This window comes from Rattus norvegicus, chromosome 6, assembly GCF_036323735.1.
Source record: "Rattus norvegicus strain BN/NHsdMcwi chromosome 6, GRCr8, whole genome shotgun sequence".
NCBI lineage: Eukaryota > Metazoa > Chordata > Mammalia > Rodentia > Muridae > Rattus > Rattus norvegicus.
The window spans coordinates 20,327,866-20,354,674 of NC_086024.1; the positions used below are offsets into that span (position 1 = coordinate 20,327,866).

At 40.7% G+C, this 26,809-nt stretch overlaps 2 protein-coding genes across 4 annotated transcripts in view; one reads left to right on the forward strand and one right to left on the reverse strand.

Moving 5' to 3' along the window:
* The window catches only part of Sos1 (SOS Ras/Rac guanine nucleotide exchange factor 1), a 77,234-nt gene that overhangs the window by 41,749 nt on the left and 8,676 nt on the right, over positions 1-26,809 (forward strand). Inside the window, exons 10-20 of the mRNA NM_001100716.1 lie at positions 591-1,246; positions 9,587-9,668; positions 10,657-10,779; positions 11,092-11,195; positions 12,412-12,634; positions 13,704-13,823; positions 18,054-18,216; positions 19,440-19,557; positions 24,123-24,295; positions 24,499-24,615; positions 26,073-26,340. Coding sequence (NP_001094186.1) covers positions 591-1,246; positions 9,587-9,668; positions 10,657-10,779; positions 11,092-11,195; positions 12,412-12,634; positions 13,704-13,823; positions 18,054-18,216; positions 19,440-19,557; positions 24,123-24,295; positions 24,499-24,615; positions 26,073-26,340 — 2,147 coding nt within the window. The remainder of the gene's footprint in view (positions 1-590; positions 1,247-9,586; positions 9,669-10,656; positions 10,780-11,091; positions 11,196-12,411; positions 12,635-13,703; positions 13,824-18,053; positions 18,217-19,439; positions 19,558-24,122; positions 24,296-24,498; positions 24,616-26,072; positions 26,341-26,809) is intronic.
* The window catches only part of Arhgef33 (Rho guanine nucleotide exchange factor 33), a 166,238-nt gene that overhangs the window by 24,135 nt on the left and 115,294 nt on the right, over positions 1-26,809 (reverse strand). For 2 of the 3 annotated variants that reach the window (XR_010052185.1, XR_010052186.1), the window contains exon 18: positions 7,269-7,424. Coding sequence is in view for 1 of the 3 variants with exons in the window: in XM_039113072.2 (XP_038969000.1) it covers positions 7,346-7,424 (79 nt within the window). In the remaining 2 variants the exon portion in view is untranslated. Of the gene's footprint in view, positions 1-4,288; positions 7,425-26,809 lie in introns of those variants that run through there. The other variant, XM_039113072.2, reaches the window with a different exon arrangement.

The following is a 26,809-nucleotide window of genomic DNA, read 5'->3' on the forward strand; positions in this document are numbered from 1 at the left end:
TTGTTATTGTTTGAAAAACCTTTCATATTTGTGCATTTTCCCTGCTTGCTCCCAGACAAGGCCTCCCGAGGAGCGGCTGGTAAGCTGAAGGGGACAGAGCAGTGTCCCGGGCAGATCTGCCGGCGTCATTGTTATGTCAGAGGCAGGTTCGTAGGCTTGGTTAGTTTGGGGATTGTATAACTCAGACATTGATGCAGGTAGCAGATCTGCTTTCCCCTTGTAACATGTGCTTCTATCTCTGGGTCTTGTGCATTTAAAAACACTTACAATTTGCTTTCATATCTCATTTTTTTTTTACTGTGTTGGGCTACTTTTTTATAGTTATCTTTCTAAGTGTTTAATATTCAAGGCAGAGATAATTGTTTTGTACCTGACTTTATATAGTTCAACATCACTATTCTTTTTATAACTCTGAAAAATTCTGTGCTGTTTTAGCTTTTATAGGTGCGTAATTACATGTATTATTTGGGGAATTAGTAAACACATGTCAGTGATGTTCTAAGTTGTCTTTTACCCTGCCACCTTATCTGCATGAACTCTATATAAAGTCTGTCTTCTGTGTACTAATAGCATCTTTTCCTTTACCCCAGTGAGTCTGCATGTCGGTTTTACAGCCAGCAAATGAAGGGGAAACAACTGGCCATCAAGAAGATGAATGAGATTCAGAAGAACATTGATGGTTGGGAGGGGAAAGACATTGGACAATGCTGCAATGAGTTTATAATGGAAGGAACTCTTACACGTGTAGGAGCCAAACACGAGAGACACATATTTCTCTTCGATGGCTTAATGATTTGCTGTAAATCAAATCATGGGCAGCCAAGACTTCCTGGTGCTAGCAATGCAGAATATCGGCTTAAAGAAAAGTTTTTTATGCGAAAGGTACAGATTAACGATAAGGATGACACCAGTGAATACAAGCACGCTTTCGAAATAATTCTGAAGGATGGAAATAGTGTTATATTTTCTGCCAAGTCAGCTGAAGAGAAGAATAACTGGATGGCAGCCCTGATATCCCTGCAGTACCGCAGCACGCTGGAGAGAATGCTGGACGTTACAATGCTGCAGGAGGAGAAGGAGGAGCACATGAGGCTGCCGAGTGCTGACGTGTACAGGTTTGCAGAGCCCGACTCTGAGGAGAACATTCTGTTTGAAGAGAACGTGCAGCCCAAGGCTGGCATCCCCATCATCAAGGCAGGGACAGTGGTTAAGCTGATTGAGAGGCTCACGTACCACATGTACGCAGGTGAGACTCGGGGGAGGCTGCTTCCTGACTGACTGACTCCACGGGTGGGTCACTGTGCCTGAGGTAGAAAACTAACAGCAAGCAAATCCTTCTCACGTAGAGGAGTCGGCTAAACCTTCACTCTGTTCTCTTTGAAGCTTTTACCTTTTCTATCATATTTACAAAAGAGAAATGGTCACTTGTCTGGTGTTGCCCAGTAAAAAGCAGTAGAAAGAAAACTAAGCATCAATGTGATTGTCTAAAGGTTTCCACCCCTGTATTTTCTTTTCTTATTTTATAACTGGGCTACAGACTAAAACATCAAATATTTACCCATCATCAAAATTGTGCTGGTGGCAGAAACACGTATTTCTTACTCTCCATCCCTCCATCCTTTGGGGAGGCCTGGAGGCCATTCACATTGTCAGTATTTTGTTCTTAATGTTACTGATGCAAACGGTTACCTTAACAGGTTTTAGAGAAAACCTAGAAGGATGCTAGGTAGAATTAAATACAGTGGTTGAGAGGTAAAGGGCATACTACGCCATCTTACATGGTCTGACACATAGTGGGGAGTTTGATAACTGTCATCTCAGAATTGGGGTGGAGCAGATAGCACTGAGCTCACACTTTGCTCTGTCACCTATCAGGCTCCCGTTACATCCCAGAACCATAGTCTTCTTCTCAAACATTAACATCAAATGTATACCACAGTGTGTTGTCAGAAAGCACACACGAAACACTGGATGTGAAAGCTATTTCTGAGTTTAGATGGAAATTTTCAAACTCTTTTCTTTAAAAGAAATGTGTGTTTAAAATTATAATATGGTATTCTTAGATACTAGAATGTGAAATTTAACCTCTATCCCCATTCTTCTCATTTAAATACAGTCCTATTTTTAGGAAGTGTAAGTTTCTGCGGAAAATATTTATTTTCCCGCTTTTAAAATGTCCTCTAAGTGAGTTCTGTTTCCTTTGGAATCTATTCTGGTGCTAGTGAGATTGGCCTTTTAAAAACAGCCATTAGTTTTCCCACTTTGTAAACAGTGTCATTTAACAAGGCCTTCCCTTCAATAACAAGAGCTTCATATGGTTGGAATTACCAAAGGGAGAGCAGGTAAACTTGAGCACTATTTTTTATTAGTGATTTAAAACCACTTTTGAATGTAGCTGCCATTATCTACACATCTCTGGTCTATAAGCCAGAGTTTAGTTTTGTTTAGCTTTTGGACATCGACAGTGTTTTCCAAAGGTGAGTTGTGAGTTCTTACAGTGACTCACTCGGCCTCTCTGACTTACATTTTCAGTGGTCGCGCACAGGGGCTGGGGCACGTTGAGCAGTCTGCGAAGCCTCGTCTGGGGTTCTGGGTTACTATAAACTCTCACCCAGGGACTATAGTCAGGGTGTTTATTACTCAAGAATGAAGAAGTATTAAAATTTTTAAAAGAAAATGGAAGCTGCCCAGTAGTTACATAAAAGGTAAATAGATTACCTTTCTTGTTACATACAAAGCTGTTTAAAGAGCTACAGTCTTTAGTAACTATGAACTAGCTATCCACACAACCATCAGCCTTCCCTACACTGTTTAAAATCAGAACACATAACAGTACTTTGCTATGGTTTTCAAGTAATTTCTCAACAATAAAAGGTCAGGTTGTCTATCCTGCTACGTTGCCTTTGTTTGTAAATCCTTGTGAATTTAAAACCTGTTTGCTTTATCCTCATATGGTTTGCTTAATTTTTATGAAAAGAACAAAGGAAAAATCATACAAGTTCAATTAAAAGAAATGAGCCTGTGGATTGACAGCAGCCCTGCAGTTGCAGGGACTGACTTGGCCCTGAGTAACCTTAGAGTGTTTAGAGTAACTCATCCTATGAATTTTACCTCAGTGCAGCAAGGTGTTCTTTTTTCTATTAAAAATTAAATTTATTAATTACTTATATATTGTAAAATTTACAATTTGCTTCTAAAACATTTCTGTAATTTTTAAGCTACTGTATTTGACAGAAATAATTCATAATTAGCACTTCTAAACTACAACTAACTCACTTGTTTGTTTGTTTATTTTGAATGAGTATACATTAAGGATACTTCAGTAAGGTCGTAAGTTTTATGTGGTCCAGCAGTCTTACTCCTTATGTGTGCAAAGCTACTTTTCTCATGATGTCATCATACATACCTAATGATTTGCACTGCTGTCAATTTTTAGCTTTTGCATAAAGTAATATTTTCCATGGTTTTAATATAACACTTAAATTTCTAGCTTTATACAGTTTTGATGAAGTCCAGTTTACTGAAATTTAATGAGATTGCATTTGTAAAGGTTTTTGTTGCTGTTTTTGTGCACATGTCTGCTCCATGTTTGTATAGTGCTAGAAGTGTGGGAAGAGGGCGTCCGATTGCCCGGGACTTGGGTTACATGGTTGTTAGGCACCGCACCCGGCTCCCTGCAGGAGCAGAGCAGCTGGTGATCTTAACCTCTGCGCCTTCTCTCCAGTCCCTCTCAGAAGTACTGGCTTTTTGCTGTTGTTGGTTTGTTTAATGTATGTGTGTATGTGAGTGCACTGTTGCTGTCTTCAGATACACTAGAGGGCATCAGATCCCATTACAGATGGTTGTGAGCCACCGTGTGCTTGCTGGGAATTGAACTCAGGACCTCTGGAAAAGCAGCCAATGCTCTTAACCACTGAGCCATCTCTCCAGCCTCTAGGGATTAATTTCTTTATTCAGCAAAATATAATTTCTACTCATGTCCCACTGACACTTTCAAACTAAAGTTTTAAAAATTATTTTAATATGATAACACCTTTTAAAAAGTTACACATGATGAATAATAAAAATGGAGTTTTAATTACTCTCATGACAGTTATTCATTTGGGGCAAATGCAGGTATACTACAAAGACATATAGTTTTGTTTTTAATTGAAATAGGGAGTCAGTTCTAAGTATTGTGATGAGCAGATCTGTGTGCAGTTGGGTTCTAATCATCTCTTTTATTTCTGGACATGGAAACCATTCTGTCACTGGCCTATACTCAGCCTCGTTATTTTACTTTACTTTGTTATGTTGTAAAAAAAAAAAAAAAAAAAAAACACCAGGTTTTTCCCTGACAGAGCCCAGTTATTGGGCTATCAGAGTAGTATACTCTGTAAATAATGCTCTCTGGAAGAGTACATGTGTATCATTGTGAGTTAAAGACGGATGCCATACATAGTGATGGCAGTGTGACATAGTCTAATTGATGACTTGTCTTTCATCTCCAGTATTTCAGCACATAGTATTTCTAGTATTTCTAGTTCACCAACTAGATTGAATTTTGGGGCATTCACCCTGAATACTGACAGGAAAATTACTCAGTTGGATTATGTTAAATTTGGCAGTGATATGAAGAGACAGTTTCCTTACCTAGAGTAAGCAGTCACAAAGCAATGTCACAGGGGAAGGAAGGGGAGCAGGAAGCTCGTTTGACAGAGCCGCTGTAGACACCTCACTGCAGCTGGTCATGAGAGGCAGCGACGTGCATAGAGAGGGGGTTGGCGTCCTGGCCATGGAGAGTGGGCGATGACAGTGGGCAAGGATAACAACTAGAACTCTGAGGTGTGCCGAACTGTTTCCTCTCTGTGGGACGCTCCTTTTGTAAAAGATGAATTCAAGATTGCTTCTGATAGATTTATTGCTATCTTTGATATAAAGTGCTCAAAAAGAAATCTACATGAGATTTGGGTCTGTATCTTGCACGAGTTCAGTGTGGGCGTTTAACTTTTAAAGTCTCTGAACAATTTTTGATCTATAGGGCAGTGCTGTTCTATTTTTAAACCTTGGATTTTTTTCAGTGTCTGTGCGTCAGCATAGCGTCTGTTTCCTTTTGTAAGGAATGCAGAGGTGGTTGTTTATAAGTCCTCGCTGAGCAGCTCATTGTTCCCTGAAGTCTGAAATGGCTGTGTAAAAGGAGGGTTATCACATGAGCAGACATCCTGATTAACAGGCTTCCACATGGCAGGTGGGGGAGGGGTGGTCTGCATAATAGCTTTTTAATGTAATAAATATTTCATAAGTCTTAAGACCTTGCCATATTAAATGTCAAATGTTAAATCAAAGTAGGGACAGAAAAAGGAAGATTGATGATCTCAAATTTAATATGCTGTATTCTGAATACTAGATATAATGTAAATATAGTTGAAGTTCAGGAGATTTTTGAATTATTGTATACCAAATAACAAAAAATTGACAAGGGGTTGTAGTCAGCTATAAGGCCAGCAAAAAAATAGTAGCCATGGTGTGGGCTGTGGCTCAGTGGATGAATGCTTGCCTAATGTGCACAAGGCTCTGGGTTCAACCCCTGGCACCTCATGGTCTGGGCATGGTGGCACATGCCTGTCACCTCTGCATGTAACGCTCAGGAGTCAGAGGCAGGAGGAATAGAAGTTCAAAGCCATCCTCAGCTATATAGTAAGTTTTGGGTCAATCTGAGACACATGAGATCCCATCTCAGAAGATAAACAGACAGATCACATAAAAATAACCACAGCTTATAGATGAAAAAACCTGGGCCTATACCACGAACTTGAGACTAGCTTCAGTAGGCGTTGTATAGAGTGTGAAAAAGCAGACACAGAGAAACTGTGACCCTGTTAAGGGAGGAGGTCACCTCCGGTGGGTCAGCTTCGCTGTTTGTGTTGAAGTTGGAAGGGTGTGTCTGAGTAGTACATGTCCAGACTGGCCTTTGGTTATGTCAAATTGAGCTACCTTCTTTTTAGTGGGTATTTGTTCATGTTTGTACCTTTAAGCCAGATTCGGCCTGACTTCAATACAGGTAAGGTCTCTCAAAATAAGTTTGTTACTCATTAAGAATTGTTCATTGCTTTAGATTAAAAAATAACTCTGTGTGTGTGTGTGTGTGTGTGTGTGTGTGTGTGTGTGTGTGTGTGTGTGTGTGTGTTTTGAAACCAGCATGGGAATATAGGTAGTTTTGGTTTTTTTCTTTTTTCTTTTTGTTAAGTACTTAAGCTTCTGCCAGTTTCTTGGAGTATTTTAGTTGTTCCACAAAAACCCCACCCTCCCTTCTTGGCAAGGCTACTTTTAGCTTCCAGCCAAGATAAGAACAAAAAAAGTTTCAGTCACGTTAGACCGTGCTGCAGTAGTGGTTACTGTGGAGTATTTATTCCGTTGGCCAGCACCAGAAGTTCCTCTTGTGAACAGTGTTATAGGAAGAACAGCTGCTGCTTTCTAACATTCCACGAGTTATAGGATCACACTTAGATTGCTCATTTCTAGTGACTTCTGGTACCTCTAACCAGCTTAGCAGTTACAGCTGCATTCTGAATTAGTCATTTACATAAACTCACATAGTGACACTATCATTCGTCGATAAATTCTATATATTTGGCTCTCAGAGCTAAGGAAGGCTAATGGGAATCCTCTGGTCCTGGGTGGGAGGGTTATCTGCCTTGAGAGAACAGCACCAGAGCAGGAACTGAATGGCCATGCTCTTCTGTGGGTCCCCTAGTCTGTCTGACACTATGGAGTCTGGTTACTCCTGACCTGAGCTGTTTACCTCCCCAGAACGCATCTGACTGTAAATGTAAGTCAAAACTCTGTTGAGGATATTCTCCAGCAGTCACGGGGAACTGATGTGGTCGGCTGGACTGCTGTGGCACTGAAGTGCAGGGTCCCTTTCCCAGCTTTCCCAGCATGGTCATCACTTACTAGCCTGGGAAGATGAAGACCCCGCTTTAAAATAGCCATACTTTTCTTAAAACATAGCACTTGCTTTTCTTCTATCTGAAACTCACAGCTTTTTGCCTGACTGACGCTGGGTAGCATTGGGGAAAAAAAAAAGAAGTTCTGAGTGTGATGTTAGATTGCCAGCCTGAAGTAAACCTGGGCTTGGAGGAGAGATGGGTGCACACTTGCAGTGTGGAAGTCAGCCCAGAGATGCTCAGAGACCTCATCTAGGACACAGCTCTCTAGCAAGGGCAGCCGAGTAGCCCAGCCGTGGCCTCTGTTGCTTCCTAAACACGTGCTATTTTGAGAAGCCTCACCTTACAAACAGATTTGCAGAACAGGAAGAAGATTCTTGAAAGGGAGGGCTGTGATGGTACCGATAAATACCTCTGTTTTAAAATCTTGTACAGCCTTCTGTTTTTAAATCTTTTCTTCTGGATGAGACATTAGTCTTTAACTGAGGATCTCTGTAACTGAAGACAAACAATAAAATACCAACAAAAAGGAAATTATTAAAAGATTTTATGTATTTAAAACACTTTTACCAGTAACCCACTCTAGCCTCAGGAGGTATAAACTAAAGGAAGAAACCCTGAGTAAAACCAAAGGAGTTTTTAGTTGGAGGCATGGTCAGACCTGCCTGCAACCCCAGCACTTGGGGAGACGAAAGCAAGAGGATTGTGAATTCAAGGCCAGCCTGGATATCTAGTGAGGCCCTGTCTCAAAAGCAAAAAACTCCCACAATAATATCCCTTTGTTCTATAATTGTTTTTCTTCAAAGTGAAAAATTATTCAGTATTTTCAGTCGGGGCTGTTTGGCAGTTAAATCCGTTCACTGTCTTGATGATGAATGCCAGCAGATCACATCAGAGTCTATCTTGTCATAAAGCCACGGATTTTAGTTTAAGGTAAAAAGGATTACTTGTGATTTTAGTTGAACTTAGGGTTCTTAGAATCAACAGTTTTCTAACTTCACTAAACGTTATCCTAGTCAAAGACTTTATACATTTTTAACAATAATGTGTGTATATTTACTGCTGTCAGTGAATTTGTCAGTTTACCCATGTTAATGTCAAGGCCACCCTCTGCTACACGTGCAATGGAGCCATGGGTCTGTCCATGTGCTCTTTGGGTGGTGCTTTAGTCCCTGGGAGCTCTGGTTGGTTGGCATTGTTGTTCTTATGGGGTTGCAAACCACTTTAGCTCCTTCAATCCTTTCTCTAACTCCTCCAATGGGGACCCTGTTCTCAGTTCAATGGTTGGCTGCTAACAGAGCATTTCCCTCTGTGTTTGTCAGGCTCTGGCCGAGCCTCTGAGGAGACAGCGCATCAGGCTCCTGTCTGCATGCACTTCTTGACTTCATCAGTCTTATCTAAGTTTTGGTGGCTATTTATATGGGCTGTATCCCCAGGTGGGGCAGGCTCTGAATAGCCGTTCCTTCAGTCTCTGCTCCAAACTTTGTCTCCATATCTCCTCCTATGAATATTTTTGTTCTCACTCTTAAGAAGGACTGAAGCATCCACACTTTTGCCGTCCTTCTTCTTGAGATTCATGTGGTCTGTGGATTGTATCTTGGGGGGGGGGGGTAGTTGGGGAGGAGGGACACCCTTATAGAAGAAGGAGAGGGAGATGGGATGGGGGGCTTATGGCCAAGAAACCAGGAAAGGGAGTAACATTTGAGATGTAAATAAAAAATATCCAATAAAAAACAAAATAAACAAAAGAATGAGAAATGTTCCTACAAGAGACTCAAGTCTTTTAAAGACTTTAGACTAATTGTGGGTGGACCTTAGAAAAATCTGAGTTGTAGAAGTGAGTGGTGTTGTTGGACAGTTACTGTGCGTCTCCAGCTGGCTTCCAATTCCCAGAGACATGCCTGCCTCTGCTTCTGCGGAGACTGAAGCCGTGCGGTCATACCCAGAGAAATGGCTGTGGGTGCTGTTGTTGCTACTGTTGCTTCCTCATGCAGGAGAAAATAGCCTAGGGTCTTCTTTGCTGATCATAGATAGTGAGCTACCTTTCTAACCTGGAAGGAACCTTTCTCCTATTATTGTCAAGGAAAAGATACAAGGAGGCAAGACTAGGAGAGTCATCTGACTCAGTTGGCCTCCATGGAGATGTGTGTGGGCTGTGGAAGAAGAGCCTCCTGCTCTGACTGAGCTGTGCGTGTGTGTGTGTGTGCGCGCGCGCGCATGCACACGCTTACCCTACTGCTTTGTAACATTGGCTCTCTGGTTTTATGCTCTGTTCTCATGATCTAAAGGAAACTGGGAAATGTAGTTCATTGAACTGCATGTCAGGCGACCGGTAGGTCACTGCTGCTACATCTCCACAAGGTAAATGAACCAACAGGTGAAGCTTTGAGATTCTGGGAGCAAATGGAAACCTGGTTCAGTTCCTTGCCCTTGCTTTTCTTCGCTGCATATTTCTTGCCAGTGATGAGTTTAAGACAGGGCCACTGCTTTAGGAAGCAACTGAAGCTAGCAGTAAGTACATTTTAAAATCTACAGTTGTCTCCATGGTAAGATCTGTGGGGACTTTTTAAGACTGAGTATTTGATCTCTTTTGAAACTGAAAATAATAGTTTTAATCATTGCTTACACAAGACTTTAATATTTTTCCTTTTTCTTCCTAGATCCAAATTTTGTTCGGACATTTCTTACAACATACAGATCATTTTGCAAACCTCAAGAACTACTGAATCTTCTAATAGAAAGGTCTGTTGATTTTAAGTGTTCAAGTTCTCTATTTTTGAAGCAATTAAGATATTTCCCATAAATGTGTTAATAAGCTTAACTGTAGTTGAACTCTTAAAATAAAAGCTAACTTTGATTATTTAAATAATCAAAAATTCTCATTGACATAGTGCTTAAAGCTAAAGGCTTTGGTTCAGTCTAAGCAGTGTTCCCAGTCTGAATTGGCCAAGTTAAAAAGCTATATCAATATGGATGACTTAGAATCTAGGCTGGGCATGTGCCTATAACTGAGAACTTGGGAGGTAGAAGCAGGAGGAGTAGGAGTTCAAGGTCATCTTTAACTGTTTAAGATTTAAAGAAGTTTAAGGTTCCCCTGAACTATATCAAATCATGTCTTTAAAATAATGAGACACTAGAAATTCAAATTTTAATGGTTCACACATTCTAAACAAGTTTTCAAATTATGACATATTGAATTAAATGAATCTTGTCAGTGAGCAAATGCTTTTATCAAGGAAAATATTTTTATCTACACAAAGAACAATCAAGAATCAAGTTTCAGGACTGGGGATTTAGCTCAGTGGTAGAGCGCTTGCCTAGGAAGCGCAAGGCCCTGGGTTCGGTCCCCAGCTCCGAAAGAAAGAACCAAAAAAAAAAAAAAAAGAATCAAGTTTCAATCATTAGTCACCCTTAAAATTATATGTACTGATTTAAGAGTTCTCTACAACTAAAAATGGACATTAGCCTCACTTGTTTTAAATTTTACATGTATTTTTATTTTGCTTCTAGTTAGTTTTAGCTGTTGGCAAAACTAACTTTTTAAAATATTAACTTTAAAAAAATTATCATTAGCTTTTACCTTATAAAAGTGGATTTTCACTGATGTGTCTGTATCTGTAGTAATTTCTTACATTATTCTCTTGATTGTACTGATAAGTATAAATAAAAGTTTGGGAATTTGGATTTGATATAATATTTTTGTTATTTTTTTTTTTCTGTTTTCTGTTAGATTTGAAATTCCAGAGCCTGAGCCAACAGAAGCTGATCGCATAGCTATAGAGAATGGAGATCAGCCCCTGAGCGCAGAGCTGAAAAGGTTTAGAAAGGAGTATATCCAGCCTGTACAGCTGAGGTAAGACTGTACTGAAGACCGTCTACAGGCTCAAAGCTGGGCAGTGGTGGCCAATCCCAGCACTTGGGAGGCAGCGGCAGGCCAATCTCTGAGTTCCAGGACAGCCGGGGCTACACAAAGAAACCCTGTCTTGGGAAAAACAAAGCCCTGGGGGAAAAAAGTGGAAATGTTTGAAAACTGTTGCTAAGCAAAGGTGAAGGGGAGCAAACGGAGTGGGTTAAGTCTTATCCGAGTCCTTACAGCTTTAGGAGACCGCTCGCCAGTCTCAGCGGGTACATTTAATGTTTGATTCTGTGTTGCATCAATGCACAGGGTGTTAAACGTGTGTCGGCACTGGGTGGAGCACCATTTCTATGACTTTGAAAGAGATGTAGACCTTTTACAGAGAATGGAGGAATTTATTGGAACAGTAAGAGGTATGTTTTTCTTAAGTTCTTACTTTTATATGTGATAAAATTACCAATATGGTTACTGTCAATTGACGCCGTTATAGCTAATTTAAAAATGTTAAACATTCTTATCACATAGCATTTAGGCTGGGTGTGGTGGAGTATACCTTTAATCCCAGTACTCAGGAGGCAGATGGGGAGGATTTCTGTGAGTTTTAGGACAGCCAGGACTACAGTAGTGAGACCCTTTCTCAGAAAACAAAACAACAAAACCCAGCATTGGCAGCTGCTGACTCAGCATACTGTCATCTGTTACAGAACTGGTTCTGTTAGTCTCAGGCTAAGCTAGAACACTTAATTGAAACTTTGTTTACCCTGGGTACAGGCTGGAATTCTTTTACGACTGCAACACTTGTTGATAAAGGCGCATGGTTAGGTAAATAGAGCAAGTCAAGGAGATGATAGTATATCACACTGACAGATTGCTTTTTAACACCACTAATCAGAAATATAATTTTGACTCTTTAGATTCATTCAGTTTACTTATGAAAAAGCATGAGAAACTACAGTTGATTATCTTCAGAGTTTCCCTTACTTTAAAAATTCTGTGATTATATGACTCCCAAGTTTGCCTAGACAAATTTGGTTTTATATCCATTGTCCAGTCAACATGAAAATCAGAAAATACGGGTTGGGGATTTAGCTCAGTGGTAGAGCGCTCGCCTAGGAAGCGAAAGGCCCTGGGTTCGGTCCCCAGCTCCGGAAAAAAAAAAAAAAGAAATTGAAAAAAAAAATCAGAAAGTACAGGGTTACATAGATTATTTCCTGTAAGTACATAGGCACACAAAAATAGAAACATATGATGAATCAGTCCTCATAATTGGGTTATAAAGTACAGTATTAGTTAGATATGTGAATGTATGGAACTTATTCTTGTTAATCTTTCATTTTATATGGAATATGAATGTGAAACTAGTATTTTGAACTAAGATTCAAAATGTTGGAGGCAAAAAATCAAATTACTTTTAGAATGTGTCTAGGAAAGGTCTAGCTTGACCTCACACTATTCACAGTGATTACCTGTGTGGAAAGGATGAGGAGATTGGGGAGGGACTTACAGGATCTGCTTTGCTCATTTGAACTTTATAGTAATGATTTATTCCTGTATCACTTGTCTTACTTGAAACATTTTTAAAAACAAAGTGTTAAAGAGTATTTAAATGTTTGTTAAAATGTATTTCAGGTAAAGCAATGAAAAAATGGGTCGAATCCATCACTAAGATAATCCAAAGGAAAAAAATTGCAAGAGACAATGGCCCAGGTCATAATATTACATTTCAGAATTCACCTCCCACAGTTGAGTGGCACATAAGCAGACCTGGGCATATAGAGACTTTTGACTTGCTCACCCTACACCCAATAGAAATTGCTCGACAACTCACTTTACTTGAATCAGATCTATACCGGTATGTTATTCAACATTCAAGCTCAGAAGTTATCTGAGTTCATTGTAGAAGTGGAGTACATTTTGTCTTCTAGTGTTGTCATGAGATGCAGAGGGGGCGGTGTGTGTGTGCAGCATCAGGTGCTGCAGTCAGTCTGGTCCTTTGCCCCCTCAGGCATTACTGATCTGCTTACCTTTATGCTCTTTCAGTTACCCCTGCTTGGTAAGCTTGGTTCAAATCCTGGCAGCACCATTTGCTGGCTGCAGCTTGTACTAACTTGTGGGTCGTGAGGTTTCCAGTGTGTGTGTGATTATAGACCGAGCTCAAAGCAGCCACATAGAGACTAGTGCTCCACAGTGCAAACTAGAGCCACCAGTGAGCTACAGTTACGTCTCGGCCAGCCATGGCCCCTTATAGTTTAATATTATTCATTGATAAAACTATCCGAAAAACATGTTTCTGGTTTGAAATTTTATTTAGAACCTCAAAATTATTAATCACAAAATGAGAAAAAGAGCTAAATTTATAAATCCTTGCACCTACATTTATCATGGTTCCCAAATGATAATGTGAGAATTTTACAGTTCGTTCTCAGACACTTTTGCAGGGTGGGTTTTCTTTTCTACCCACTGTAAGAGCAAAAGCCAACCAAGACTGAATTAGTAATCGCTGTGCCTCGCTGGTTACTCACCGATGCCATTGAAGTGGCTGCCTTCCCGTCCTAACCTAGCAGATAACGTCTGGAAGAGCTAGGGAGGACGGTACGCGGAAGTGTGCGTTAGGCATAAGCACTGGGTGATGTGTGCAGCAGTGCGGCACTCAGGGTGCTGGGCACAGGGAGTAAGGGCCTAGCTGGGCTACATGGGAGACACTGCCTTTAAAGCAAACCAGCGAGGAATAATTGGATTGCAAGAGTGTCTGCCAAAATATTTCTAATCTGAAAACATAAAAAATTATAAATACTCCTTGTTTTCACCAACTTCCTATTGATAAAAGAGCAGCCCTTCTAGAAGTAGTTTAGTTTCTCTTATGTAGTAAACTGTATACTTCAGGAGAAATGTGATGTGCCATTTTATGTTGATGATTTTAGAGCTGTGCAGCCATCAGAATTAGTTGGAAGTGTGTGGACAAAAGAAGATAAAGAAATTAACTCTCCTAACCTTCTGAAAATGATTCGGCACACCACCAACCTCACTCTGTGGTTTGAGAAGTAAGTGCTGTGCACATTTTTTTCTGTGGCTGTGGGCAGGTTACGGATTGGGGCTGGTTTGCTTCTGTACAGCACCTCTTCCCCCTTTCTTGTAACCTAAGTGTTCTAATGTGCATTTGAATCTCACTGGTGTTTTGGTTTTGAATGGTTGCCTGGAGCCACCGTTGGGCTGCAGCTTTCCTCTAGCAGGCAGACACTCCTTCCTCCCACACGTCTCTCACTGCTCCCGTCTGCATTCGTCTGCATTCGTATAGACCTAATTAATGGTGCAAACCCAGCAGTGCTTCCTTACTGGGATTACGTTGCCATCTGCTGTCACCATCTTAACCTTACAGAGCCTTTTTCATCCACTCATGTCCTCTTCTGTTGACAGTATATTACATTTTATACTACAGACTCAAAAGTACATTCATACACATTAAATTAGTGGCTTATTAGACACGGTAAGAGGAAAGAATGGGTGTTTACAGTGTTTTTATAGTTACAGGCACCTTTACTGATGGTCTCTGTGTGGACTGAGATTGCCATCGGGGCCTTGTTTTCAGCCTGGGGACCCCTTTGGTGTTTCTGGGTCGGCTCAGAGCAGACACGCAGGGTTTATTGTGTGGCTTGAGAAGCAGCTGTCCTGAGATCGTTCTTTCTACGCTGTCGCTCACATCTGTCGCTGGGCGCTGCCCTCCATCTCTCACTCCCAAGTTTCCGTTTGGTTCTGTTACAATTTTTATTCTTTCCTGCTCTCTCTCTAGATATTGTCACAGTGTTCTCTCCCGTGCTTCTTTACCAGGTTGTTCTTTAGCTCTGTGACCATGCTCTCTAATGGCGACTTTGAAATATTTCAGTTAATTTACATCTAGTCATTCAAACAGGCAGTTTCTGCTCCCTGCTTTTATTACCCCACTGGCTAGGTCGTACTTTTTATTTCTTTACACGCTTCATAATGGATATAGCAACTTTCAGAACTGCCCTCTGCCTTCCACAGCTTTTCCTTTGCTACTTAAACGTGATGTGGCCTAAGCAGGTAGATGTGGGATGCCCACAGTCACTACTTTGGGAAGACTGGTTCCAGATGGCTCACATTCACTCTCTCCCAGACTGCACCCCCAGCTCTAAGTGTTACAGTACTAATTTCCATCTTCACTCCTTTGTTGTGAACAGTTCCGTGCTAGCACAGATTGCTGTACAGAATAAACCAATGAAATTCTAGTTCCTTGGAAGTAAAGTTTCTAAGGTCCTTAATAACTGATATTTGTTCTAACCTTATCTATCTCCCTGCTTCAGCAAATAGCTAACACACAGTTGAGCCTATGTGTTGTTGTAAAAATATAAAAAATGAAAAAAATATTGTTGTCTTTTACCTTGCTAGGTCTGGCACCGTAGTACCCCAAGATAGCTACCGGATATCTTGTCAGAAGCACACATCCCTACTCCGTGGCGGCCCACACCTCCCTTACACTTAAATCGCTACATGAATGAACACACAACACAATAATCTTTGACCCAATTGATAAGATATAATTTCCCACCTAAACATACAAAGCCCAGTATCATCCATCCCTTAGGAACATTAATAACAACCTGTAAATACACAGAGCGGAATCTTAACATCACCTGCCATGGCTTCTTGCCCTCTCCCTCCTCTCTTCCTCCTTTCTGTTCCAGTCTCCTCCTCTAACGTCAAACTTCTCTCCTGCCCATCCTTCCTTTTCCTCCAATGACAGGCCTCCTTCTATCCTGTACCTGCCCCTCACCTGTGCTTTACAAATTCATTGGGGAGAAGATTCTGGTGAAGTCACCTGAGTCCTGAGTAGTGACTAGGCAGCTGTCCTTGGGGCAGTGGAATTGGCATCAAAATACAGATAAATCCAGGGCGAACCACAACACCTCTGTATCTTCCTTATATCTCCAGATTTCTTCCCAGTTGCCTTTCATAACAACTTCCACTGTCCTGAACATACCTTTGTTATAGATGGTTTGAGGTTGGGAGCTGTTTGTGCCACAGTTCTGGAGAGGACATGAGTCTAGCTCTCTTTAAAGCTCTTTTCTCAGCGTTCTAATTACCCTACAGCCTCAGCCCATAACTGGGCAAAGGGAGGGGTCCGCACATCTTAAGTATTAAGTAAATAAATATTATCAATAAATAAATATGAAGACTGCACTCAATGAAGTCCTAACTCAGCAGAGTAGGAACCTATCCAGGTGTGCACCCCAGCCTCTCAAAATCCCAAGCTGGAACTAGGTGCTCTTTCTCCAACAATCTCAAACAACTGTTCTAGACAAAGGAAGAAGAGGAGGGTGATCTTGGTTGAAATACTCCAAACTCTGCCTTTTTTAAAGAAATTATTTGTAGATTTTCCTAACAATTTTTCATTTGTAGCTTTTTCTTAGGACCACCTCCAAAGACTCTTAGGTATTGAGTTATGGTGGGTAGGTGTGGCCTGCTTTAATAGTTTTCATTAGAGTATATCAGCTGAACTACACTATCTGATAAAGCCCAGAAGTCAGTGAACTTTTATAACTGGGGACTTGTCACCTTAGCTTTGTAGACTGGATATGTTTTTCTCAATAAAGATGTGAGTCCACAGATGGTACTGGTGTTATAAGAACAAGTAGCTGGTGGCGTGGATGAAGGCCTGGAGCAGTCCACGAAAGAAAGCTACAGTTGTCTCTGAGGTCAGAGACAGAATACCTCTAAGAAGAAAGAACGGGAATTTTCCCCCACAATGTTGTCCTGGTTTCATTTTAAACTTGATATATTTAAACACACAGAGGCCCTTTCTTACCATAGTTACTGAAACATGTCACCCTGGGGAAGAGAGTGTAACTAACGGCAGAGCGTGCAGTGTCCTTCCGGTCTCTAGTCGTCCAGTAAGGGAAGGAGAGCATCACACTCGTTTTCAGTGACAGAGTCTTCTCTACTCATCTCAGTGGTCCTGAGCCACAAGTTCAGCAGAATTGGACCCAAGAGCACTGACCTTAATCTTTATACTTGGTAACCAGACGAGTTAAGATAGAAAGCATGCTTGTCTCATGTGTTCTTAATTACTCACCTAATAAGGGAGGCAGAATATTTGTACATAATTCTTTAAATGTTAGCATGTTTAATGTTATAAGCCATATCCTTTGATGGTTTTAAGTATAGAGGTTTTATTCTTAGTATTATATTATATATTAGCCTCATCAAGAAATAATATAATCTAAGGCTGGCTTTACATTTTAAACATTTAATGTGTACTTAGTTTTGAACTAAATTTCTTAAATTATAAACTATTAATGTCACTGAAAACTCGATTTAAATTTTTTTAACTGACAATTTATTATTAATACGTAAAAAGTTCTCTTAAATAGAAAGATTGTGTTAACTAGGCAATTGTGTGTGTGTGTGTGTGTGTGTGTGTGTGTTTGAGTGTTTGAGTTTGATCCAAGGTCTGTCTGTGTGGACCAGGCAATCCTGGAGCTCAGTGTGTGGTTCAAACCAATGTATTGGCAGTCTTGCCTTAGCCATCCAAGTGCTGGCCTATTTGATATGAAAATAAAGATATAACATATACTACATATGCCATATCATACTATATATAATAAACCAATATTATATATTGTGGAAAAAGTGCTTTTTTTTTTTTTTTTTTTTTTTTTTTTTTTGGCTCAAGGTAGTGTATTTTGTTTGCTTCTTGCTCTGGGGAATTAAGTCCAGAGCCCATGCATGGTAATACCATACCATCAGCTACCCTGCTTGCCAGTATTACTTAATTTTAAGTAAAACATCTCAACTTTGCAACATACTAATGGTTATCTTAAAAGCTATTTCTATAAACACAACCAATTATTTCTATATATCAAAAAGCAAAATTAATCTGGATATGGTATTGCACACTTCTGAGTGATAGATTTATCTCTCAGGCAGAGAAATGAATCACTGTAATAGGATCATGTGTGTGCACACACAAAGGAAGCAAAGGTTCTAGAGTAAACATGCCTAGAGCACACCTCATGACAGAGACTCACATCTGGTGAGATTTTACAGCGGACACAGAGGATGCACTAGGGAAGGAGGAAAATGCTTGTCTCCATCACAGTGTAGGTGTCAGAAAAGAGCAGCTCCCAGTGCCTTTCTCTGCAGTCTCCTGTCCAGCCCATTAGTGTAAATATGTCTTTCTGTAGTCAGACTGAACACTTTGAATCATAGTTTTAGGGAAATAAAAATTTTCATTTCTAGTTTGTTTCAATTTCTAGATGTATTGTAGAAACAGAGAACTTAGAAGAAAGAGTAGCAGTAGTGAGTCGAATAATTGAGATTCTACAAGTCTTTCAAGAGCTGAACAACTTCAATGGTGTCCTGGAAGTTGTTAGTGCTATGAACTCGTCACCTGTTTACAGACTGGACCACACATTTGAGGTAAGTGTGTACATGTGTTTTAAAATGAACTTAGGAATTGTATGACATGACTATTATAGACTCAGTCTGTGATCCTCAGCATAACGCCTGTACAGAACTGCCCATCAGCATGATGTCATGGCAGTTGGGTGGGGATTATAAGGTCCCATCTCTTCCACAGCATGTCGCCGTGGTTAGTGGTTGCTGAGAGAGGGAGAGACATATTATTCAGTAGTATAACTACAGGTAAGGTCCTGGGTTCATAAATAGCCCCTCACCCATGCTCCTATAAGCAACTGTAATTTACTCACTGGATCACCAAAAGAAAGGGAGAGAGGTGGGGAAGAGGGAGAGGGAGATATATGCAGATGTTGTAATGAAGCCTGCCAGTGTATAACTAATACCTGCTGATATAAATGGAAAATCAGAATGTTAACTGTTATGATACTTAATACTTAAATGTCTCATTTGTTTTTTTCAGTTCTAGGTTAAATATTGAACTTACCTAAATTTCATAATGAATTGTTTTCTCTTTTAAAATTAAGTGCTCTCCTTAAAATTCATTCATAGGTTCCAACTTGTTAGAAGAAAAACAATCAGCATTTTATTTTCTTAATTTTGCGTGTGCACTCAGGTGTCTGCCATAGGCACATCTGGTGGTTCAAAGAATGTTGTGGAGTAAGTAGGTTCCCTCCGCCCTCTTGATGGGATCTGGGGTCAAGCTCAGATCACCAGGCTTGTGCTGAGCCCACTTGCTGACCTACGTTCAGCAGCTCACGTGTAATGCTCAGTTAAACATTCACGTAAATTGTAGGACAGATGACAAGATAGAGTAGATTATGCACACTTTTAAGCTTGTTCTAAAGTATATGAGGAAGGTTTTTTTCAAAGTTAACCAGGTGTGGTCCTTCAAGCCTTTATTCCCAACACTGGGGAGGCAGAGGCAGGTGGATCTCCATGCTTTGGGGCCAACCTGACCTACATAATGAATTCCAACCTGGCCAGAGATACATGCTGAGACCTTGTCTCAAAATATATATATTATAAATTAAAAGTAAAAACAGTATTAACATTCTTGGAGTCAAAAGTGATTGTGAATGGGCCATAATGGTTAGCTGTTCTTTTGAGTTTTTGTTTGGTTGGTTTTGGGTTTTTTGGGGGTTTTTTGTTTGTTTGTTTGTTTTGGCAAGATTTGCAGTTCCTGTAAAAGTGAGCCCTCCTGACTTTTAATTTTATTATTATAGCAAATACCAAGTAGACAAAAGAAAATTTTAGAAGAAGCTCATGAGTTGAGTGAAGATCACTATAAGAAATATTTGGCAAAACTCAGGTCTATTAATCCACCATGTGTGCCTTTCTTTGGTAAGTCTTTATTCCTAATTGTTATTATGCTTCTAGATAAAACATTTTATTAAATGAGTGTAGAAAATAGCACCTGAATCCTTTCATATTCTTCTTGTTAAGACTTTTAAAGGGGCTGGGGATTTAGCTCAGTGGTAGAGCGCTTACCTAGGAAGCACAAGGCCTTGGGTTCGGTCCCCAGCTCCGAAAAAAAGAACCAAAAAAAAAAAAAAAAAAAAGACTTTTAAAAAAAAGTTCAGACCTAACATAGATTGAGCATCCTAAATGTAAAAATCCACAATGGACATTGAAACTTGTTGAGGCGACACCACAAGTGAAAACTTCATATCTGGCCTTGTTTTGGGAGTCACAAACAAAATGTCAGTTCACTACAAACACTGTAAGATAACCTTCAGGTGTCAGATGTGAGTGTGAGGCCAGTCTGGGCTGCATAGCAAGATCCTATCTGAAAACAAAACAAAGTGTGTCCATCAGTCAGGCCATAGATGTAAGGAATATGTGGTCTGGAAATAAATCTTCTCTTTAGACTTGGAACCCAGGACATCCATAGACACTCCAGGTGCAGCGCAAGCTGAACCCCTCTGACCTCACTGACCTCACTCAGAGAGAGACATGATTCACTTTCTTTTTTTTTTTTTTTTTCTTTTTTCTTTTTTCTTTTTTTTTTTTTTCGGAGCTGGGAACTGAACCCAGGGCCTTGCGCTTGCTAGGCAAGCGCTCTACCACTGAGCTAAATCCCTAACCCCATGATTCACTTTCGAGTGCCATCTGACAGCCATCACATATCATATCACACATGTCTTTGTAGCCATATTATTTTTGTTACTGCTGCAATCCTCCTGCCTCAGCACTCCTGGTTCTTGGGATAAAGAGATGTGCAGCACCTTGACCAACCTTGTGGTTTAGTTTGATAAAGGAAGAAGCAGCAGCATGATTACAGCATCCACAGTTGTATTTAATCGCTAACAAACACATGTCAACATCCACTGCCGTGCCTCTGAGGCAGTCTGCAGCACATTAGACTTTCATTTTTACCAGCTCCTTATTGCCCTCCTTGGCACTGGAGGATGAACGCCTTTCTTCTTTCCAAGACTGACTGTCCTGTCCGATTCTGTTTTTCTTGCATAGAGAGTGAAGATGGGCCTGTCTGTTGCCTTCTTGTAGGTTCCTTACATTTTACACTTTCTGTACTCTTCCCCCAACACACACCCTTTTCCCCATTCCGTGCTAGGGGTGGAACCTGAGCTTATGCCTGCCAGGGAAGTGCCCTGCCTGGGCTGTATCCAGCTCTTGGAGCAGCCCCTCTCTCTGCTTGTGTGCATGCTTGGGTGAGTGTTCTTCTGAAGGTTTAGGAATTGATCTGTCTTACTGTGTTTGACTTAAATGCAATCGTACGTTTTCTCCTAGCTGAATCTTCATCTCTGTTGTTTTCTGTGTAGTCTTAAGTTGTGGTGCCTAGAACAGTGGCAATCCTGATACTTTCCTCAGTGTATCCATTTTCTCTTCTTTCACTGTTGTACTTCATAACTAAATATTTTTACATTTGCTTGTGGGTTTTTGTTTGTTTCTTCGTTTTTCTCTCTGTGAAGCCCTGGCCATCCTGGAACTCAACTGTTTGACCAAGCTGGCCTCAAACTTAGAGATGTTCCTCCCCTGCCTCCAGAGTGCTTTAGGTCTTTTTGATGTGCACGTTGTATGTGTTTTACATTACACTTTATACTTTAATAATCTTACACTAGCATGTACAGCAGCCACATGCTATCCGTAAAGTTAATGTGACTCTTTCATCATCATCACCTGTGATCAGTGTGTTGTGTCCTGTATGTCACCAGGACCTTCACACGCTCTGGAGTTGTGTAGGGATAGGGAAGACAGAACATTGTGATACAAATAACAAAGAAGGGTGAGTGTGACTCAGGTTCTTGGTCCTCTAGCAGTTTGCTCCCACCCTGGTGCAGTGTAATCCTCTGCGGATGGCACCGAGGCTTAGGTTCTTGGTCTTCAAAAGGAAAACTCTGGGCCAGTGTCTTGTCTGGTCTTAGCACCTAGCCATGGGCCTGATATATGGAGGCATCACAAATGTTTTTTGAATGAATGAAAGAATCCGTATTATTTTAGAACAGAAGAGAATTTGGCCACTTAGACTAGTATTTGATAGACACAGTGACATTTAGATTTGCATAGTATCTACATATCCACAGACACACCCCTCCCCTCCTTCCCTCCCTCCTCTCTTTCTCGAATCAAACTTTGGTGGGCCTAGAGAGATGGCTCAGCATTTAGGAGCACTGACTGTTCTTTGATAGGACCCAGGTTCAATTCCTAGTACCACATGGTGGTTTCAACTGACTGTAACTCCCTCTTCTTGACCCCATAGGTACCAGGCATGCATGTGGTACCTAGGCATACATGCAGGCAAAATGCACATAAAAACAAAATAAACAAAATAAAAATAATTAGGCCTGCTACTATATAGAATTGAGGTCCTATTAAATGTGTCCATATACAAATATTCTTTGCAAGTCACATATGCTTAAATATTTCTATGAATGCAGTATTTGATCATCGAAGTTCTGACAGCACTACCATGATTTTATTCTTTTGGCTAGTCATTAATCAGGCATAAAATACTTCTCCAAATTTTATCCTGATGTCTCCCAAAGTGCTTCTTGTATTTTTACAACTTTATCCAAATGTTTTTTTAATATAACACATGTGGACATCCTGTTCACTGTACCAGTCACATTCAGTCTTCCTAAGTACAGAGCTCAATGCCTTCCTGCTATGTCCTGTGTGTGTGTGTGTGTGTGTGTGTGTGTGTGTGTGTGTGTGTGTGTACATGTACACCAACCATTGTTGGAGGGAAGGGACTCTCAGAGGCCAAGAGAAGGTGTTGGATTCCCTGGGAGTCATCTGATATAGGTACTGGGAACCTGACTTGAGCTCTGTGATAGAGAAAGCAAGGCCATGTGTAAACCCTGAGCCACTTCTTGAGTCCCAGTTACTAATGTCTTAAGGCCTACTACCCTTTTATTTCATGCCCTCTGTCCTTTCCAAGCACACAGAGTATGAGAGCTTGCACACTACTCCTCTTTGCCAGTCAGTATAGCTAGCAGTCCTAAAATGCAAAATGTTTCTAACCTCTTATCTCCTAGATAAAAGTTAAGCTTTCCCTTTTTCTCAGAGACTGACTGTACTCGGATGGCCTACTAGTCCTGCACCACAATGCCTAGCAAAAGTTAAACTTAACAAAAGACATTTCACAAACTGAGTACCAGATGCTACTATCTACAAACACTGCAAGTTTTGCCGAATTTGGAAAGCTGATACTGGCTACCATTGCATATGCATACTGTTAAGGACGTTGTTAGAAAGCACAATGCTTACTACAACACACAGTAATTATTTTGTGAACATACCTTGAAGAGTGGCCTTGGTGCTGAGAAATAAACAGATAAATCATGTGCCCAAACCAAACAAGTATTGGTGTCAGTGTTACCTTACTTTACACACACACACACACACACACACACACACACACACACACACAGAGTGTACTTTCATTTGCTATACCTAAATTTGGCAAAAAGGCAGTACATTTATACTCAGTAAATGAACTCAGGTAGTCACACATGCCTGTTTCCACCCCTTCATCAAAAAAAAAAAAAAAAAAGAAAGAAAAGAGAAGAAAAAAAGGCAATGTGTAATTTGGGAGGAAAAACAAGAAAGAAAAGTAATATTCAGATACCAACATTAGCAGTTGCAACCACACTTTCTTCTTTTGTCAGGCCCAATCTCAGTCTGTATACAAATGAGTAACTGAGGCACGGAGAAACTGAGCAGTTTATATAAGACAGGACAGGTAGAGAGCAGCATGGCTGGCTCTAGAACCTTTGTGCCAGGAAGGAACTAAAGTGTTCCTGGGTCAGAAGGCTAGATAAAGACAGGAGTGGACTGAGGCAGAGCTCAGTTAGAAGGAAGGGCGCCTGCCTGCCTGAAGCAGGCGTGGGATGCACACCTGTAATCCCAGGGCTCAGGGGCTGTAGCCAGAGAGAAGGTCCCTAGCTACACGGCAGGCTGGAGACCAGCCTATAGCACCAGGTGTACTAAGTCTAAAATCTGCACGCATTATGTCACCCTGTGCTCGATAGACTCGAAGCCTTTCCTACATCTCCACAAATAAGCCTGCTCAAACATGGCCACTCCAAACTCTAAGACTAAGACTGGAAAGGCAGGAAGTGTCCTCTGAGATGAGTTCCCTCCTCTCTGGCAGTGCCTCATCAGGGACAGCATTGTTGAGTTTCTTCAACACGAGCCACATAACAGTGAGGAGGACGGAAGCCATTATTTTCTAAAAAATAATCTATTTCTGAAACTTGATCTCCCTTTCCTTGAATGTTTGTAGAACTTAAGTATTTTATAGACGGGTTTAATACAGAGGCATATCTGGGCACTGCTTCTTTGCCTATTATCACTGCCGACATTATGCCTACAGTTAGTGAGAAGGAAAAAAACTTCCTGTTTTTCCTTCTTTATCAATGAAGTAATTTTCTGGGTTTTTCTAGGAATTTATCTCACAAATATCTTGAAAACAGAAGAAGGCAACCCTGAGGTCCTAAGAAGACATGGAAAAGAGCTTATCAACTTCAGCAAGAGGAGGAGAGTGGCCGAGATAACAGGAGAGATCCAGCAGTACCAAAACCAGCCTTACTGCTTACGGGTAGAGTCAGACATCAAGGTAAGACGAATCATGTGAGGGTACATTTTTCTGATCACCTTTATACAATGCCTCATAAAGGCTGTTTATATTGTAGAACAGAAAAGGAAAAATAAAATTTATAGTCAGTAACTCAAATTTTCTTATATTGAACTTATCCTAAGATATTTTCAGGAATTTAAAATCTTTAATATTAATAATTTTTTTTTTTACTTTTATTTTAGAGATTCTTTGAAAACTTGAATCCAATGGGAAATAGCATGGAGAAGGAATTTACAGACTATCTATTCAACAAATCCCTAGAAATAGAACCACGGAACCCTAAGCCTCTTCCAAGATTTGTAAGCATTCAAGTCCACAGGTTTCCTATTTACACCTTCCCACGCTGTAGTTACGCACGCCATGTGTCTCGTAGACGAGGGCTGTGAAACTGTTCAGGGACTGGATGGAATAAGACGCTCACACGTGATTAATAAGTAAATATAATGAGGGCTTTCCCACCTGGTTTCAAATAAGTGAACATTAATATTGATTTTAATAAATTCTAATATGATGTAATGATAAAAGTAACCAATTTATATTGTTTGTTATTTTTAGTTGTAACAAGTTAAAATTTGTTTCAAGGACATGGAATTTAAGAAATTTATACTAATTCATTTACAATCAGTATATTTACTTGGTTTATCTGTTTATTTTTGTTTTTCGAGACATTTTCTTTTTGTAGCTCTGGCTGTCCTGGAACTTGTTCTATAGACCAGCCTGACCTCAAACTCATGAGACCCACCTGCCTCTGCTTTCCTAGTTCTGGGAATAAAGGTGTGCACTGCCACCTCCACCTCCAGCATACTTGGGAGTTTTTTAAATAATGACTTATTAGGGGGCTGGGGATTTAGCTCAGTGGTAGAGCGCTTACCTAGGAAGCGCAAGGCCCTGGGTTCGGTCCCCAGCTCCGAAAAAAAGAACCAAAAAAAAAAAAAATGACTTATTAGAAATGTTAACCATGAGTAATGCAAAGTTTGCATAAAAATGCTTTTTCTAGTGCTTTTACTTTGTAGAACTTTGTCAGTGCCGTGCCAAGGTTAGGCTCAGTGTCACCTCTCACTCAATCTGAATTTGTTCCTCCACTCATCGAAAGAGTCAGAATCAATATAAGTAGCTTCTACATGGTCACAGTAAACTAATAACATCTGTGACTCAACAGCCAGATTTCTTTTCAAACTCTAAGTCAGCTTCTAAGCATGAACCTGAAATAGTTCATTAGACATAAGTGTGTCGGCCGCAGTGAGAAGTGCTCATTCTGCAGGGAAAGGCCCTAGAATTAACACTCACACAAGTCAAAATGCAAGCAACTCAGCCGTCAGTGTCCACATGATCTGAACGTCCTCCTGCCCACACTTAATGATGGCTGTTCTGACTTTTCCAACAAGGCCTAATCACCTCAAATAGTGTTTTAAAAACTGGAATTATTGTATAGTACTTATGTATTTCAGAAAAATTTCCATCCCCTAAGGTACCACCTTAACACCTCTGTACTTCTATCCATATTAAAGCTCAGTTACCGACATTAGACTCTAACAGCCCCCCCCACACCCCCCGCACAGGTCCTCCGCAGAGCCGGGTGACCGCGGCACCGGGCAGGGGCGGGGCTCTGTTCTCAACCACTGTGACACTTCATATTGCTCATTTATAATTTTCGTAACTGTTGGTTGAATTTTATTAGGAAAACAAAGAAAACACCTTCCTTTTAGCCACGATGTTTTAAGTACTGTGGTTTGTTTTTTGTTTTTGATGTCTCTAGCCAAAAAAATACAGCTATCCCCTAAAATCTCCTGGTGTTCGTCCATCAAATCCAAGACCAGGAACCATGAGGCACCCTACACCTCTGCAGCAGGAGCCAAGGAAAATCAGCTACAGTCGGATTCCTGAGAGCGAGACAGAAAGTACAGCGTCGGCACCAAACTCCCCGAGAACACCGCTGACGCCGCCTCCTGCGTCCAGCGCCTCCAGTAACACAGACGTCTGCAGCGTGTTCGATTCCGACCACTCCGCAAGCCCTTTTCACTCAAGTGAGTCCAGAGCTCAAGTGCTTCTGAGCAGTTGTTAGTACTGCCCAGGCCAGAGGTGCAGATAACCTTGGTAACTGTGTATTCATCCGTGTACAAAGAGTACATAAGCCCGGGCTTCGGAAGATACTAGAATTCTTTAAGTCTAAAACCTAGAACTGGGAGGTTTTTGAAAGTTGCTGAACACACACTCTGAATCTATCCAAATGCACACTGCCCACGTCTAGAAGAGACAGAGGCCATCCTTAAAAATCTTCAAAGAATATCAACCCTGTGGTTTGTGTTTTTATTTTATTTATTTTCTGGGTATGTGTGTTTTGCCTGTGTGAATGTCTGTACATCTTGTGCGTGCCTGGTGCCTGCAGAGACCAGAAGAGAGCGGCAAATCCCCTGGAGTGGGGGTTGCACACGATTCTGAGCTGCCGTGTGGGTGCTGGGAGCTGAACCCCAGCTTCTAAAGGAAATATCTATT